The 18,894-nt window shown below is 38.9% G+C and overlaps 1 protein-coding gene across 2 annotated transcripts; it reads left to right on the forward strand.

Moving 5' to 3' along the window:
• The first annotated feature begins 39 nt into the window (after positions 1–39).
• On the forward strand, positions 40–14,427 carry LOC110062962 (uncharacterized). Of its 2 annotated transcripts, XM_089289791.1 has the most exons (11): positions 40–628; positions 2,868–2,951; positions 4,530–5,138; positions 5,566–5,694; positions 6,852–7,682; positions 8,205–8,610; positions 9,085–9,633; positions 10,264–10,355; positions 10,713–10,777; positions 11,315–11,439; positions 12,615–14,427. In XM_089289791.1, exons 1-11 carry the CDS (start codon positions 316–318, stop codon positions 12,736–12,738), a joined length of 3,327 nt encoding a protein of 1,108 aa, XP_089145917.1. In that variant the 5' UTR covers positions 40–315; the 3' UTR covers positions 12,739–14,427. The 2 variants fall into 2 exon arrangements, with proteins under 2 accessions (XP_089145917.1, XP_089145918.1); XM_089289792.1 differs by lacking the exons at positions 40–628; positions 2,868–2,951 and adding an exon at positions 3,341–3,927.
• Positions 14,428–18,894: the final 4,467 nt, after the last annotated feature.

An 18,894-nucleotide genomic window follows, 5' to 3' on the forward strand; every position in this document is an offset into this window, starting at 1 on the left:
CACAAGTTAGCGGACGTCACTGCTTGCAAACGAGGCTGGGAAATACCCCGGGTTATTAGCTGACGCTTGTACACGGGTTCAAGGGAAAATGTTGTGGAAGGTTTGATCAGTCGTGTTGCATTTAGTGTGACCTTTGCGTTCAGTTATTTCAAGCACAAACCATCGTTAAACTTCGTTCTAACTGTAGGAGAAGTTTCAGCGATCCTCGCAGTTTAAGTGGAGATGAAAATTTGAGTAAGTTACCTAAAGCGGAAGTAACGTCTTCGTCTGTCTGTCCCCCGTTCTATCGTACAAGTTCGCTGACAGCAATCATCGATGGCAGATGACTTTGAATTTAGAGGTTTTATGCTACAAGTTAGCCAGCGTATGTCATCGAATGACTTTGGACAACTTAAGTATCTCTTGAAAGGATATGTTTCAAACGCCAAATGCGAGGAAATAAAAGCAGTTTGCGAGTACTTCGAGGAACTCCAAAGGATGTGCTTGCTGACCCCGACAAATTTTGGTGTGTTAAAGAAAGCTCTTGGTTTAATAGGACGTCAAGATCTTGTTGAAGAGATAGAACAAAAAGAGCAATACTTTGCCAATTTGTTCAGAGGCAAGAAGGGAGATAGCTTGGAACCAAAAGGTTTGTGTCTCATCGTAGCTGTGCCCTCTTGCTCGACTTATTATGCCCCATTCACATTTTCTAAACTAGTTTAACTAAATCAGGTTTAGGTTTTTGCGATTTGTCGATTACGCCTTGCAGTCATTTTGAGAATACAAATTTCAAACCACCTTGCTACCATATTACAATCAAACAGGTTTTTACCTTGTTTATATGTTTTGGGGGTGTGTACAGTATGAGTAACTAATTTTTAACCTTGTTTAATTAAATCACTTTTGTTGGTGTGAACGGGGTATTAATTCTCTGTTTTACATGCCGTCGATCTGCTGTAAGCTTATAAGCTTAATTTATTGGTTTAAGATTAGCAATAGCCTGTGAACAAATTGTCTTCCTCTCCCACCCCTATCGTCTACCTGCCTAGGAACTTGCTCACGGGCTATTTCATGTACCTATTAATATACAGAGGCCAGGATATTATAGGTGAATTTCCTAACTATAACATGTTTGTGCCACTTGTTGGTATAGGAATTCTTCATGTATATGTACATCTGTAAATATCTTCCTAATCCCTAGGCCTCATTATTTTGCTATGGTCAACTGAGTTTAGGTCTTCTTGCCATTTATTGTATAGTATTTAGCAGCTTGTGTGTAACAGGCACTGATAGGATGCTTCTCACTCAGACTCAACATTCCAAAATTTTCAAAGTACTGCAATGAAATGTGTCCTGCTTACGCTAATACTCCACCAGTAATGGCCAAGATGTCATCAAATGCTTTTATCTATGAATTCTATGATGAAATTTTAAAGATGCCATGCCTGATCAATCTAAACCATCTGACTAGTATGACTGAACTGTTTATATTTCTTGTGTGCAGACCCCAAAAGAGACCTTGATAGCTTAAAACAGGGCATTTCATCCTGAGAAACCTCATTGAATAAGACAACTAGAATGCATGGACCTGCCCTTTCCACATGTGTGTCTCCTTAGTACCATTAATAAAAACATTATAGATAAAGTGTTGCAATCAAGAATAACAAGCAATTTTCTTTTATTAATTTCATGGATCATCTATCTTCATTCTATCTATTCTGTTTCTGAGAACTAATGGGTGACTCCAGAAAGTATCTATACTCATACCATGGGCAGCATCTTGAAATTACGAGAGAGAAAGAGGGGGGAGGGTTTCTTGGACTGGAATTCTGAAGGCATGAAGGGTAACGCAGAGAGGGAAGGGGGAAAACAGAAGGGGAAGACGGCAAAAGCTTCGCTTGAAATTAAATCACTGATCAGATAACTTTTCCAGTTTGTAAATCAAGCACGAACTGACTGCAGAAGCAAGATAAAGATTGACGGAAGGATGGAATTTGGAGGGCACGGGGGTAGAGCATTTTGGAATTTCTGAAGGTAGTGGGGGAGGGGGTCAAAATGTTCATGCTGCCCATGGTAGGGTATGGATATTTTCTGGAATCACCCAATGTGTAGTTGGCAAAATGGGAAGTATTTTCTTCATAGAGTATTTTCTCTTGTGTCCTGAATAAATGCTGGGTCTGACCTTGGTAGGTCTGTAAATAAGAACCTCAAGGAATTTATAATCAAGGAAAGTAAACTTTAGGTGTAATTATAATATATCTAGCTCTGAAAAATACCTAATAAAAACAAATAAACTCCAGGATCAACTCTGTGGGAGGTGCAGTGGGTTCATGGTTAGTGCGCTCATCTCTGGATCAAGCGGTCTGGGTTCGAGTCCTGGCCATGGACATTGTGTTGTGTTCTTGGGCAAGACACTTTACTCTCACAGTGCCTCTTTCCACCCAGGTGTAGGTACCGGTGACCTTAATGCTGGGGGTAACCCTGTGATGGAGTGCATCCCATCCAGGGGGAGCAGAAATACTCCCAGTCGCTTCATGCTTCAGAAACCAGGATAAGCTCCGGCCTGATGGGCCACTTGGCTTGTATGCAGACTATCAAATCAACTGCACAATTCAAATAAATGCTGGATCCATAGGGCTTGAAAGAATCTGAAAGTGACTTGTCCCAAGGGCAAGCTGGAATTTGAGCCCTGTTCCTTGAAGCCAAGGTTAAAATAAACACCAGGGGTGTTAAATTGAGAAAATGCAGTATGAATCACCACTTAATTCTCATGATTCAGAGAACCTAGGATGAGGTGAAGTCTGTTAAATTCTGAAGTACTGTTAAAGCTCTTCAATCTTTAAATAGATATTTATTAATAATTAATATTCATTGTTTTCATTTGTTAGAATATGATGCAGTTTGTGATGGCATTACAGAGGCAGCAGGAAAATTGAAACTGTTCCCTCGAAGTGGACAGAACACACCTGAATGTAAGTGAATCTGAAACAGATCTTTGTCTTATTACACTGCAATATTGTATCACTTTGTGTTTATCAAAGTAGCTTTCAAAAGAATTCATGGTGTGTTCCCAGCAATAAACAGTTATGATTGTAGAGAGGTTAATGTTATCAAATTATGCATTATCTTAAAGAGGCTACATGTAGCTCCTATATTTTATTGTGAGTTTGATATAATCTCACTTCAAAAAGTAATGTAGTCTTGATTGAAGGTATCATTGCAAGTGCTTATGGGATGTTTTTGGGAAAAGAAACAAAGAACAGTGGAACAGAGGGCTTTATGCAGCATCGATTTCAATCAAAGTGGATGTTCTTTTCAGTGCTACCTTGCAATGTTACAGTGCAATAGTACATGTTGCTTTTAGTAGTTTGCTAGAGAAACTTTCAATTCATTATCATCTTTGACTTTTAAGTAACCTGGAAATCACCACTGACATCAGCATTCCTCCTAGCATTCACTTCCGTGAAAATCTTTCCCCCAGAATAATACCATAAGCACTCATGCTGATATTCTCAGACAAGGTGATCGCTCTCTTTTGAAGTGGGCTATTGATACTGTCTACAGACATGCCTGTCCACCAATTATATCTGTACCCCTTCCACACCCTGCTTTGACTTTATTTCCTTACCGACTGAGGTTCTGACAGAACACGTACATGTACAGCTGTAAAGAGGAAAATAATTGGGAATAGTATCCAAAAAAAATTACAAGTAAAATGGAGAGCAGATGTAGTTTAATCATAGTAAGCATTGGATAATCTGCCATCAGACAGATCTTCACATACAGTAACTGCTATTTTTCTTAAAATATGTACAACTGAAACTAAAGGCCTCATACACAACTTTTGTCATAAAAAAAATCCACTCACCATCAATACCTTGTAGTGTTCATTGTGCAGTTCCAGTCTTTTGTCACTCATCATGATTGAAGCTCAAAGTTACTATTTAGGTAGGATCCTGTGGCATCTTTTAGTTATTTCCTGTCAAGAAACAAAAACGTTTTCAAACATATATTTCCAAGTACCTGTTGAATAAGAAATGCCTCATTGACTTCAGTTAACATGACAGGCCAAATTAATTGCGACTAATGACTTCTATTAACAATAACTTTTACTTTCCAGATAAAATAAACTTTACTTTGTTTTCCTGTCAGGTGAAGCAATGCACCAACCTATATACACACTTGTGTTTATGTGGTTATTAACTAAAGTATTTTTATTCATGGTCTAAAATAAGAAAAGGTTGGTTACCTTTAAAGATGATCTGACAATTACAAGTAGATACATGCACAACACAATTTAAGTCTGTGTGTGGATCAAAGTTGATTTGAAACATACAATCATGTGTTTCCTTCAGTTAATTAATTTACTATGCACATCATGAAAAATTATCATTAATAGAAACCAAAAGACTGAAAGAAAGTGCCATATTTCTCTTTCAGGGAATACATGTTAGTGTAAACATATTAATACTGTAGCTTTAAAGTCCTGGTTACTTTTTAGTTGATAGCGATTGATGTTCAAATGAAAGATACATTTTTTTCCTTCACAGTGCAAGAGAAACTAAAGCTGACAAGCTTAGAAAATGAAGATAAAGTACAACTGGAGGAAATCTCAGATATATTTGGAATAAGTGACAGTGCAGTGACAGAGCTAAGAAAAGACAACAAGGAAATGAAGAAAGGAAATGATCTTCCATTAAGGAAGGAGGAATGGCCCATACAGTCACAACATCCTGTTGAAATGCGGAATGGTGATGGTGATGAGGAAGAGGAAGTTAAACCAACTTCACATATGGACAATGCTGAGAGCATGGAGATACCAGTTGAGGACACTGCTCAACCAAACAGTAGTGAGAGTGCTGTGGAGGCAGAAGATCATCAGCTAGAATCCAAGACTACAGAGCATGCACTGGCCAGTGTGGAAAAGCTCTCTACAACAAATGAAAAGGAGCCTGTTGAGGATACAGTCCCTGATTGTAATGAGCTGGAGGATTTAAACAAAGCGAAAGACCAAATCAAACACAGTATGACAGAAGCAACCACAGGTGCTACAAGCTCACCTCAGCTGGGAGATGACGCTGTGACTGATGGTGAGGAAAAGGATAAAGGAATTATGGCAGATTCCAAGAAGGGTGAAATCAAACCTACAAGTGGCAAAGGTACTGAAACAGTTATTAATAACATATTTTATGATGTAAGAGGGCAATTGCACATCCATTGTTAAATAGTACAGTGTACATGTAGTACTGTTATGAATTATAGTTAGTAGACACAACTGCACCAATATTCCTGAGCTCAAGCAGAATCTTCTCCTTTACAAAATTACATTGCACATGTAGGAACTGACATTACCGGTATCTAATGCAACTTTGCTGTTTTTGTCTTTAATGTTAACAAAATGCTAATAAGTATTCACTTTGTGTACAAATGTGATAGATTCACTTTTAATTAATTTTAGAAAAGAAATACTATGTTGCAAATGTCATTCTTTGCCAGTGTCCTTCATGTAACATGTAGATACAGCTGAGGAGTGGATCTATTTCTTTTGGCTTATTACTTGAATGTTTTGAACTTGTTTTGTTTCAGCCAAACACCAGGGTCCACAACATCCACATGGTCCTGGGGCACGACCAAAAGAGCCTCTTTTCAAGAAAGCTAAAACTGCGGACCCTTCAGCAGCTGGCAAACAAATGGCCACAGAGCAAGCTGATGAAGGTATGGACTTCTTATTGTTAGTAATGCAGCCTTGTTAATCAGTAAACTTTACTCTTGACTTATAAGTTACAGAGTAATTTAAAGGAATTAAAAGTAGTTTATCTTGTAAAGGTAAAAGTAAAGTCTGCGCCAGTCTGAACTTATCCCAGTTACTGCATAGCATGAAGTGACTAGGAGTTCTGGATATTGGGATGCTGGTTCCCACAGCATTAAACTCACCAGTACTCATTTACAGTATTCACCTTGATGCAGGAAACTTTCACTATAATAATAAAGTGTCTTGCCCAAGATAACCCTGGCCAGGGTTCAAACCTGAACTACACAATCAAGAACTGCACCTCCCAGTTTATTTTGTATATAAGACTAAAACATCAACAACAAATCAAATATTATAAGTACAGTTAAGGCCGGTACAGGTGATGGATACAGACCAAATTGAAATATCACGATGAGCGGATGCCGAAGCGATTGCATATTATGTTGCATCACAACTGTAGTGAATTAAATTGCAAAATATGAGACAGTTCAGTGCTTGGGATTCTGTCAGTAATAGCTGTCACAATATCAGTTTATTAAATGAAAGATGTGGCAGTGCAACTAAAGATTGAAGTTTACACACACGTAAAATCATGCATACTGTGCTGATTTTAGTTACTTTTAGTTACCTTGCATATCCGTAGTTATAGGGGTGAGTTCCACTCTTCTGCTCTGTTGCTCCTGCCTTGGCTTCCTGTTAAAATGTCTTTTGAATCTGCTAACCAACTAGAGAAAGGAAGTCTTGATCTTAATTAGCATAGATTTTTGTGGTTTCACCACATTTCCAAACAGCTCAAAGTTCTTCAAAAATACTGCGGTACACGTCATATTTTCAACCCTCCTCTTGGAATTTTGAAATGTGATCAAACACAGTCTTTCGTTTTTTGATACATTACATTAAAACTGGATCTTTAAATTTGTGGCATATATTCCACAGTACATAAGTAATTTATATAGCCCATTTCCTTGACTAGGAGCTTGGACTGCTGGACACACCCAATCCTCAAGTAACTCAGCCATGCTGCTTCCACCTGTCTAAGACTGTATAATAAGGCCATATTGAAGTCACCAGGATTTATGAATGATACACATGGAACTAATGATTTTTCGTTTGTATCAAGTTTCAGAAACAAACCCACATGGCACATTATTTGTTGAGTCACCTCATCCTGAAATGACAGGCTCTAAAGAGCCAACAGAAGACGGGTATTCAGGTCCATCGACTCCTACAGGAGAAATTTCCTTTGGTGATGGAAATGAGTCTGATGAGTTGTATAGTTCTCATGAGAATGAGAGCCCTGAATCTGAAAAACCAAAGACACCGATGGATGGCCAAGGACAGGGTGCAAGTGCCACTGCTGGTAAGGGACCCCTTGGGTGTTATCATCCTCCAGGTATCTTCTCTATACCACTTGGTCACAACGCACATGGTTACAGTGGGCATGCTGGTGCTGGTAACTATTCTTTTCCAGACTTGATTGAGGGAGAGTCTACCATGGATGGCCAAGGACAGGGTGCAAGTGCCACTGCCAGTGAGGGGCCCCTTGGATGTCATCATCCTCCAGGTGTTTTCTCTTCAAAGCCTTGTAGTCAGAAAGCGTCTGGCCAAAGTGACTATGTTATGCCTGCCAACTTTTCTCACTCTGAACTGCTGCAACTTGCCTCAGCACTTGGTCTGAACTTTGAGTCCTCTGCATTACAACAGCCTGATAATCAAGTGGAGCTTTTGAAAAAACTTTTAGCTTTGCAGGCAGGTGTTAGTGATGCTCAAGGGTCAAGCGCTTACGCCACTGCGGCTGACTCACCTTTGAGGTCAAATTGCTATAGCAAAGCTGGTTATTCTGTGGTGATTACTGATGGGCATCTTTGTGAAAGCACCAGTGAAAAGGGTGTGGTTGTGATGGAGAGTGGAACTCAGTTTTGTATTCTAATAGCAAACAACAATAACTATGGTGAGTAAAACCTTTTGAAAGATATGCATACTTATCAGTGATCGTGATAAGAATATTTTAATGTGAACAGCATCATTCTGCACTTGCAGGAGGCAAGAATACCTTAAAATATTTAAGTGGACAGGGTTCACTCAGTCTTTGTCTGCCTGCTACTTGTAGTTAGTATAGGTAATTGTATGAATGTGAGTACAATTAGGGATTTACACTTCAAGACTGAGATATGAAAATTCCCTGCAAAATTTCATGAGTCTTTAGGCGAGAGCAATTTGATAGAAATTTCAAGTATCACGGAATGTTAATCCTTAATTGTTCAAGGGCCCCTTTACAGGATAATGACTCATTTATTCCATAACTGAGAAAATTACAAATTCAAGCTCAGTATTAGAAATTAACAATGAATTGGCTTGCACAGATTCAGTCAATCAAAATGAAGTACATGTAATATTAGTCATAAATTATGATAGATTTAAATATGTAACATGTTCAGTTGTACATGCTCAGTTTCTGCTCTTAATGTTGTAGCTGCTGAGGTGGATATAACATTTGGTGGAATGTGGCTTGGGGTTTGGGTCGTGGAAGCTAAGCAGTCATTATCTACACCTTTGGTTATAGAGGGCTCTTCTTGGGCTCCGGGTAGGCTGAAATTTTTCAGTGTCTTAGATGTGAGAAAACTAAAGCCTTCTGTGGACATCTACGGTGACCAGCCTGACTTGAATGGTAGAATTGAACTGGAATTCAAGCCTGAGGTCAAAATATTGAAAGTGCATGCAAAGCACGTAAGGGGAGACAAGCTGTCTGAAATATCAATAATTGAAACAAAGACCACAACTATTGGCGACTTGAAACAAGAGATACGCAAGAAGTGGGATTCTGATATTTCATATTTGTTGAAGGGTGGTGAAGTTCTTCAGGAAGGAAAAACCATCAGGTAATCACCACACACAAAAAATGATTGCAAAATTATGAAGGTATACGTGTACATGCGAACAGTGTTTAAAGCAATCATGTAGTTATAACCTTCACATTTTGCAGCCAAGTTCAGTTTTGTCCAAAAGAAGCATGTTTAGCTGTAGGAACTCTCTCTAGTTGGGATTATTTTAATAACTGAAGAACATTATTATTTTTGTGTGGTTGCCTTTATATGTTGAGATAAATATTTTCCTACTGCCCAGGCATATCAAAAGTACATTAAAGTATATTATTATTGTATGTAGCACCTGTAGCAAGTCTGGCTGACAGTCACTCTTTGGCTACCTCACCCTTGCCATCATAGAAATCAAAACAATATTGAATGATGAAGAACTGAGGTCTTCTAGTGAGGTTTATCTTAAGGTCTTTGAACTTTTTTGCATTGTTTGGTTAATATTTTTAAACAAGCATAACATTTGTTTTGTTTCCTAAGCTCCTATGCCTTGAATGAAAATGAGGTCATTGGGGTACTTAATGCTAAGGAGGAGCTGATGATTGAAACGTCAGGAAGAGACCCAATTATCATGATGGTGGATCCTCGTAATGTTTCTGTGAAAGCTGTAAATGATTACATCGCAAAGGAGATCAGAATTCCAGCGGATCAACAGATTCTCAGGCTCAAGGGACAAGATACTGATGTGGACTCTGAGTCCCTTACCCAGATGCTTCTAAAATCAAAGCAGGCCCCTGTGTTGAAGGTCGACAGTGACAGATGCATCAATGTCATCATTTTGCCCAACGGAGGAGGTGAAAGGAAAAAAGTTGAAATTAATTGGTCTGCAACAGTTGAGGACCTGAAAGAAAAGCTGGAGGAAAGAGACATTTGTGATACCAGTGCCACATTGAGATTTGGTGATCAGGAGATTAGTGGGCAGGGCGGCAAGAAATTGTTTGACCTGGGTTTTAAGAACAAATCAGAGATCATAGTTTCACAGGCAAAAAGGAGTACTTCACGAGGGTTCAGTGGCGGTACTTTTGATGGGTAAGCAGCTTGATGCATGTAGGGGTAATTTTTTAAACAAATTATTCTGACAATGCTAGAGAATCAATGTGAATTTAAAGGCTATATTTATTAGAACACTCAAAAAAGTTTGTATATATGGGTTATTGACCAAGTGTGAGGTCAAAATGGCTGGATATTGGCCAAGTTCTTTTGTTGCGTGTTTATGGACCGAGACGGAGTCGAGGTCCATAAACACGCAAAAAAAGAACGAGGCCAATATCCAGCCATCTTGGCCGAACAAGCTTGGTCAATAAAGGATTTATTATATGGCTTTTGGGAAAATTTTTCTTGCGGGACACAGCAGGTAGTCCCGAGCGGGCAAGATAGCTTCATCTTGCCCGCTCACGGAGCTAGCCATTTAATAATGGCTTGTATTGCTTACAAGCAATTTTATAGTTATTGTTAGGCAATAACTTCATACACGAACCAATCCTTTGTGTGTTGTTATTTTTATGTTATTTTCCGGGAATTCCTTCTCTATCCTTTAAAGGGATTCAAGTGCTGCAAATGTATAGACGATGGAAAACAAATTATTTCAAAATGTTTGAGTGGATGAGTTTCCAGTGTGATAGGCATTTCTTGAGAATTGACTGATTGTTGTGACTTTAGGTTTAGAGGCTCTAACCTGAGAGGGTTTAGAGGATTTCGAGTCTCTGATGATTTCAGTAGTTCTCCATCAGCTTTGCGAGGGTTTCCAAAAGGTAATTAAAATCAAGAATGACACACTGCAGTAACTGGACTTCATGTATGTGTTGTTAAAATGGTTGTTGACTTTTATTGTATGTAAAGCTCTTCTTATAATATTAACACCTCTATAACATGAACACAAGAATAATTTATGCACAGCTTGCTTGGTCTGGGAAAAACCAGAATTTGTATGTAATCTCTACCTCTGTGATACAAATACTGTACCTTTAGTAATTATACAAACCTGTGGCTCTGCCTGTTTGGTGCCCAAAGTATACAGGTTGAAAGATAATTAATATGATATTATTATTCCTGGAGTAGCAAATATTTTAATGTTTAATTCATGATAACCAGTGTGTTTTTATTGTTAGGGACCCGTGCTTTTCGCAGTGGCCCAGAGGATGCAGAGGATGATATTTCAGAATATCATGGCGAGGTACCTGTAGCTCAAACTTGCTCTTTACATGCATACTTGACTGCAGAATTTTGATTAATTATATAGAGTTCTTTTCCAATTATGTTAATTTTGGTGTGCTGTGATGTTAAGAATGGCAATATGTTGGCCAGGTTATGAACCCTCATTTGGCTTGCAAGCTACCAGTAAGAGTCTTTCTGCAGTCAGACAGTTAATTGGTGTGGCGCCTAATTTTGCTTATTATAAGTATGATCAAACAGGTTAATTATGTTTACTTATCAAACTACACTGTAACTCCATAATAACACCCCCTTGCAATTAATGTAATATGTTTTAGCATAACTCACTGACCAAACAGTAGGACCAGAATCTGACCAGTACTTGGGAATGGTTTCAACCTTAATAGCTTGTAGGTTTGCAAAGTTAAAGTTAAATTAGAGTTGCCAATTGCATGTATCAGCTGATAATCTCAGGCTCACTGTTTAATTGTTTTAACAATTATGATCTTGACACTGAACATGTTCCTGTTGTTGTTGTTGTTGTTATATCTTGATAAAGGAGGGTTTCGCACTGCTTCATGGAACTGAAGAAAATGTTCACAAAAACTTCGAAATAGATAAATCAGGACAAAAATTTGCAAAGGAGAAGGCTGTTACACTGGTTATTCAGCTGAAAGCCAAAAGGTAATTCGCCATTGTTGGGAAGTTCATATAATAATTCCCTTTGAGATCCTGGGTTGCCAGCTAGTTGCAGAGATCCCATTAATTCACAGGTGTGTGTCTTATACGTACAAAAAATGGAATGAAATGAAATGAAACGGATGCACAGTTTTCTGGCAAAGTACGTTCTTCATGATCATCAGTTCTCGAGGCGCCAGTAGACGCATAAGGCCATAAAGTACGTTCTTGGGACACAGGAAGAAAGTTCCGAAACTTTTAGTAAATAGGCAAAAGACCCCTGAAAAGCAAAAAGAACCCTCGACTCTTTGGAACTGGGGGTCCCAAGGACCTTTATTTATCAAGACTAGTGGGAACTCTGTTAGTTGTATATGTACTTTACCTAGCTCGATCTATTTGACATTGAGAGGGAAGTCTGTTAAAGTCCCTAATGGCATCCTCATTAAGTTTGATTTAAATTAATTAATTATTTTTTAAATTGAAATTAATGAGGATGTTGTGGGGATTCTGACCAGCACAGTCAGAACAGTCTACTTGGTTATGGGACAGCCCTCCTCCCAAATCCTCTACAGAGCATTGTGCCTCATTTCATTGTTAACCAGAAAGCCCCTCCTTAGCCCCCTTCCCCCACGCCCTCTATTCTCTTTCTCTCAATTATTAGCCTGACCTGATATAAAGCCAAGTCATTTGGTGTTTGGTTTGCAGCCCTTGGTTCAATCCCAAGATGTCCTAAGAACCTGTCTCTTTACATTTAATTATTTTGTAGTGTGAATTTACAGATATCTCTCTTTGTGTTCCCAGTTCATCTCCTGCTCAGAGATGTATCTGTGATTTGACCAAAAAATTATATACTGTAACACAGCTTTACAGATCGAGATCCCCGGAGTATCTGTTATTGTTTATTGGCTGTGTTTAGCTGTTGCCTCTTTTTCCACAAAACAACCAGCAGCGACACTACATGAATCTCTGCAGAGCCATGTCTTGCCTAAGAATTTTGCCAGTGGTAGCTTAGACCTTTCCCAAGTGAGAGGGAAAATTGAGCAAGTGAAGAGAGACGGCTGTTTACACAGGCTAACTTTCACCTATGTTGTTGTGGATTTTCTTTTCCGAGTTCACTGAACATACCTGTAGAATTGATAAAAATGAACCATTGACTAATTCTATCTTCTTCTTTAATACAGCATGGGTGCAACTGGAGCTGCAGCTGCAGCCTCCTCACAAACTTCTGTGCCGCCTGGAGCTTATTACTCAGGAGGGCCTACAGGACCCATGTCAACTCCCACCCCGCCACCAGTACCCGATTGAAAACAATCAAACTTGCACTCTTTGTTTTTGCACCCAGGAGAGACATGGGTAATACGCCAAACTGACAGTAACACCAGAATCAAAGACGACTTGCTGCTACCTGTGAAAAGCCTGCGTGTAGACATCTACTGTTTTCTTCGTTTCACACTTTTTTTGCGTGAAGGGAGGTAGACGTCTGTAGGCAGGCTACCTGTGTCTTACAGTTGGAAAAACCTGAATTGGCTACGTGTAGCTATTACTTAGAACTTGTCATGTTGCGCTTGTTTTGTAACACTGTATTTCCTCAAATAGGAAGGGCAATAGTTATTTCTCTAAGGGTATTATGTACGGAAATTCAGCACTACCAATTGCTTTGGTTGTTATTGCGGTCACTATTCGTTACACTGCATGAGGAAACCAGCCTACTGGTAGTTGACCTGCATGTAACAGTATGGAGAACACTATCTTTTCAGTGTGCATGCGGTTAAACACAGAGACTAAACATGGGAGGCATATGTTACGGTGGTTTCAGTAACTGTTAGTCTATTGACCTCGAGATCAAAAAATCTGAGTTTCAGCCCTGGCTGGGTTCATTATGATGTACTCTTAGATAAGACATTGAACCCTAGCTCACTGTGCCTCTCACCACCCAGGTGTCTTAACATGGGTAATGATAACGCACATGTAGCTTTAAAGGGTTTTGTTATATAGCTGGCGTTTTTCCCGCTACAGCGCGCCCATTCAGTGGCTAGTTCATGGTCACATGACATCTAACAATGAAACTGTTTCCCGCCAAATGTCATGAGCGGGCAACATTGCGAAAACTCTGACGTCAAACGGGAAACAGTTCACTGTTACCCGCGAAATGTTGACCGCTGTTGCATGTCATTTGACAATAAAGTGACCCATTTGTTTTGCTATGTAACAAAACACTCAATGAGTGAGCCCGAAGAGAACAGGGAATTTTGTTTCCCTCGAATCTCAATAGATTCTCGGGAAACAAAATTCACTGTTCTCTTCGGGCTCACTCATTAAGTGTCAAATGTTTTATGACCAGCTGCACCCGATTGCTGATTAGTAAATGCTGTTCCTCTGTAGATGGAAAACGTCCGTAGAAATAATAGAATTGATTATAAATAGCAATAACATGTATTATATTTTATGTCACAGAAAGGTATCAGCAATTTTATTGTTATGTAAGAAGCTAAAACATTTTGTGAACTTAATATGGCTTTTTTCCACCAAGCTAAGGGCCTTATTCCATATCTACAGCTGGCGAGTAATCTGACAGAAACCGCTAACTGGGTTACATTGCCTTGCGTTGATCCACCCCTGAGTTCCTGGAAATGGATTAGATTGAAGAAATTTAATTGGCAGTCAGCCCGCATATGAACGGGTTATGCTAGAGGCCACTCAGTTGTGTTTTATGAGAAATCCGTGAATCTGATTGGTTCTCTCATTGTTCGCTGATAGACAGCGATCGCGCATGCTGCTCTTGAAACTGCCAATTATTCTTAATTTCATACACAATATTGTAGGTTTTGTGCTGTAATCCTTTATAGTGTCAACTAAAACAACTACACTACTCGCCCTCGTTGTCTATGAGCGAAAGTCAACTCGGTTATTCACTCACGGAAAACTCGGGTTCGTAGTCAAATTTTTAACTAGGATACAACATGTAAGAAACCTGAATAAATCGACGATACTTAACTTGTGTGCAATGCTTTATATACTGACCAGCAGATTTGAAGAAAGGCTAACAGGAAGCAAAGGAGTAATAGCTAGTAATAGACCCCTTTCAGTTAATTCCCAATCTGGAGGACAAAACAATATGATTGTTTTGCAGTGAAAGGTTTGTTTCTCTCAGGGGAGAGAACAACTATTGTTTTGTGCTCCAGATTAGGAATTACTGAGATGGATCTGTGGAAGGAGCGAAGGTCGCTGGATCCAGTGAAATTTTTCCCATCCAAAACTTGGAAAGGACTATGTCATTTTCCAACTTAAGAATTAACTGGAATGTGAATAAGGCGTGATTCCATGGCAGCTTCAGTATTTCAAAGGTAAGAAGAATGTGTAATGAAGAGAATTTTAATGAAGGGGCAGGAGAGAGTTCAGTGATTGGACTCGAGAGCTCCGTGCTACTGAATCGCAATCTTGAGTGCTAGTGGCTAGTACTTTTGAATCCTTGCAAATTTTACTGCCTGCTGACTTTATTTACTGGGTTGAAAGTTTTTGACTTCCGGCCCAGTTGTTAAAATTCGGGTAACGTTTACTTTTGGCCAATCACAAAGACACAGGCAATACAGTGAACCAATCAAAACCTGAAGAAAATCACATGTAGCTGATGCAAAGAGCGGGAAAACTTATTACGATTGGATTTGGTTTTACTTCTAATTGACCTGATTGGATTAAAAAGGTAATCGTTTTGCGTTCTGATGCAAAACCAATTATTTTTCGACACTCAAATGAAAACCGCTCTATTTAATACAGAGTAAAATGTTTTTGATGTGTGATTAGAAAATACGCCACTCTTGTCCCGGATGTAGTTTCGTTTGAATTTTACGAGAGGTGTCTTTTCTAACGAAACGCTCGTGCCTATATAGTAATAGAAAAAGGCAATAACTTCCTGTGAATGGTGTTTCTTTGTTTTGCTGTCTAGATGAAAAGTATCAGTCTCCCATGAAACAAAGAGTTTATTTCCAGGAGCCCAAAAGCACAGTTGAACCTCTTTTCAGCGGCCATCTTAAGTGGCCAACCCTACAGGGCTCGTACGGGTCCTGGAAAACCTGGAAAGTCCTGGAATTTTATTGTGACATTTTCCAGGACTGGAAAATCCTGGAAAAGGGTTACTGGTCCTGGAAAGTTCTGGAAATCTGTTAAACTCAAGTAAAAAAATATGAATTGTATGGCAGGCAGTAAGGAGAATTAACATTAAGATAATGGGAGTGAAAGGGTTAATGTGAATTTTAGAGTCCTGGAAAAATCAATCTGAGTCCTGGAAAAGTCCTGGAAAAGTCCTGGAAAAGTCCTGGAAATTTGTTTCTGAAAAAGGGTACGAACCCTGAACCTAAAATAGCGGCCAGTTACCAAAGTCCCGAAATTATTGTCAGTAAAATACTGTAAGTAAAACCCTTATTAACCGGCCACCTCTATTGAGACGCCGCGGCCAACCCAATTAAGCGGCAACCTAGATTTAATACACGTAGTTTAGCTTTGTTTTGGAAAGGCGATGACAGATGATGATGACGATGATGATCATGGTGATGGTGACGACGGGCATTTGAGAACACTAGAGAAATGTAGAAAACACGAGCCGTAGGAGAGTGTTTCCTGCATTTCTCGAGTGTTCTCAAATGTCCGGAGTGTTTTATCACGGTGTAATACACGGCTTACGCTTCTTCATTTGCTTTATGAGATAGATTTTACACGCGATAAAACACGCTTTTCCTGCGTTTTACACTGATAAAACATGGGTTTTTGACCAATCAGAGAGCGCGCAGGGTCCTAGCTATATTATAAAACAAATTACCTGGTATAAAAAATCAAGAAAATGTCAAAAACAGATAAAAATTTAATAAGATATATAAAAAAAAACTTCAACTTAAAAATGCTTGTTTAAAAAGCCACGTTTTCAGGGTCCATTAACCGATTTATGCGCGCGCTCGCGCGCGTTGCTAAGGAGGTGAAATTTCACTTCCGGTTACTTACGTCAGCCTGAGCGCAGAAAATAAAAATAACTCAATAACGTCCAAATTCGCTCACATTTTAGATGTTTTTCTTTGTGTTTCACAAAATTCAAAGTAAAAAAAGTACAAGCAAAGACAAAAAAAGAGAAAGACAGAAAAACAAGAGCAATAGAAAGAGAAAAACTAACTCTGTGTGGCTTTGTTTGATCTCACGAAGTGAGCTGGAAGTGTAAATTGCGCACGCGCTAATAGGGTAACTTCCAATATATATCGGGCGCATTTCCGGCTTCTTTAAATGCTAAAGGAAACGCGGTTTTTCCCTAAATCCAGCCTTTTTTGACGGATTTCGATTAAAACCAACGTTGGAAACATAGCTATGCATTCCTTTTTCAAAATCATGCTTTTTTCAGAAAATTACGAACTTTTTAATATTTTGAAATTCTCTCAAAATCTGACCTTTTAGAAATGAAACAAAATCGATGCATGGCGTAATGAGGATCTAAATTAAAATATTAAATCAATGAAAAAAATTCGGATAAAGTAATTTGCCTGGGAGCTTTTGCGTTTTTTCAGTATTAGTCACATGACCATGGGCGTGGCCTGATGACGTCATCACTAGTGTTGCTGATCATGAAAAAGTTAAAACACATGAAATAACTCTGAAGTGACTAAAAATGACGAGGTTATATGAGAATAAATTTCCCCTAGCAACGGCTCGAAAAGATCGGTTAATGGGCCCTTAAAAATGTTTTCGTGGAAGACAAGTCTTTGATATCATTTGGAAGAACATTCCACACTGTTGGAGCCGACACCGTAAATGAGCGGCCCACGTGGCCTTTTAAATTGAAACTAGGCTAAGTCCGAAATAAAAGTGTTGACTGATAAAGACATTTCAACACCTTTTTTACGGTTATGTCGACGTGACTCCAAGTTCACTGTAAACCAATTGATAGGCTTTACTATGCCTAACAGTGGGCCCAAGCCTTTAAGCATTGTTTGTATTTGAATAAATTGACGTTTTTACTAACCTTGCTAATTCCTGGCGAGCCCCTATAAAATTGCCTTCCATAATATGTTTGGGAGAGATGAATAAGTGCAGTTTCAGATGCTGTTATATCACTGAGAAAATTACTTCACTGTGATTGGCTGAGAGCAGGCCAATTTATCGTTTATTTTTAAATTGCACCGCAGTGCAAGTGAACGCGCTCGCTTTCTTGATTTTCCCAGTCATATAATAATTGAGTAATCGTAATCAATTAAGAATTTACACTACTTGTGATATTTGAAAATTCTTTCAAATTGTGCAATTTTGGGAGAATTTTCAAATATTACTTATAGTATAAATTTTTAATTGCACCCCAATTCATACGATTACCTACATATACTAATATTTGTAAAACGATATTTTGCCATGGATGATATTTCTTTGTCTTTTCGGGTTTAATAAGGGAAAGTTATATGTAAAAGACCGGTGAAAGTGTAAAAATGCAGTGTTTTAATCGACCTCGATTACCAGCAGCTATTTCGGGAAATGAGCTCGCGCTCATGATCACCCCCAAAAAGACTCCTCTCTTCCGAAAAGTCTCTTCTCGGGAAGGCACGCGGACCCGAGAGAGCGGCGGAAAATCGAGCCTATGTTCTAAGCTGTTTAAGTGGCAGTTGATGCGGGGTCGGTACATTTCACCGATCCCTAGTCCATGGACTACCCCAACGGACCTGCTACGTGGACTGCCCTAAATGGACTATCCTGAGATTTCAGTTTGGCAAACAAACTTTATTATGCTAGAACCCGAACAAACGATGTGAGCGATCGAATAAACATTACCACAAACACAAATAATATGCAACATTATACAACGGACAGTTAATTAATACCTTTATAAGGTTCACAACACCTCAGTTGATGCATCCCGGCAGGACCATTCTAAGGGAACGACCAAACGGTTTTTCAAATTACCTTATATTGGCCCCTTTTCCCTTTTAGCGCAACATAAAATCAAAATCATCGCTAAGAAATATTGTAAGGATTTAGAGATTAGGTTAGCCTTCTCTTCCTATAAGTTAAGTAACATGCATGTTCAGTGTGAAGGACTCGATCCCCAGTGCGCTCCGTTCCCAGGTGGTTTACAAATTTACATGCGTAGGATGTCACACCTGTTATGTCGTTGAAACCACCAGACATTTTGGCACCAGGGTTCGTGAGCAATTACTTTCGGATCGCAATTCCCATATCTATAAACATCTTCAGGGTTCTGAGTCATGTAAGAATCTATGCTCTTTTAATTGTTTTTCCATCTTAGACTCGGCTTTTACTAATTTCCAACTTAAGATCAAAGAAGCCCTTCATATTGAATGGGAACGACCTGCATTGAATAAACAACTCAAACATGTTAATTTAACACTCTTACTTTAATTACTATTTGTATTCAGCATTTTTCACAGTTTTGTACTCGCACCTTTTTATTCTCCCACTCTGTTGTATCCCTTAAGG

The sequence above is a fragment of the Orbicella faveolata genome, unplaced genomic scaffold, assembly GCF_042242905.1.
Source record: "Orbicella faveolata isolate gen_17 unplaced genomic scaffold, um_ofav_v1 contig_2, whole genome shotgun sequence".
Lineage (NCBI taxonomy): Eukaryota > Metazoa > Cnidaria > Anthozoa > Scleractinia > Merulinidae > Orbicella > Orbicella faveolata.

Bases quoted from the DNA above. Each gene is read 5' to 3' on its own strand.
- LOC110062962 (XM_089289791.1), top strand. From the start codon at position 316: ATGGCAGATGACTTTGAATTTAGAGGTTTTATGCTACAAGTTAGCCAG. The intron at 5,139-5,565 runs GTACTGAAACAG...GTTTTGTTTCAG, and splicing joins CAAACCTACAAGTGGCAAAG to CCAAACACCAGGGTCCACAA. The intron at 11,440-12,614 runs GTAATTCGCCAT...TCTTTAATACAG, and splicing joins ATTCAGCTGAAAGCCAAAAG to CATGGGTGCAACTGGAGCTG.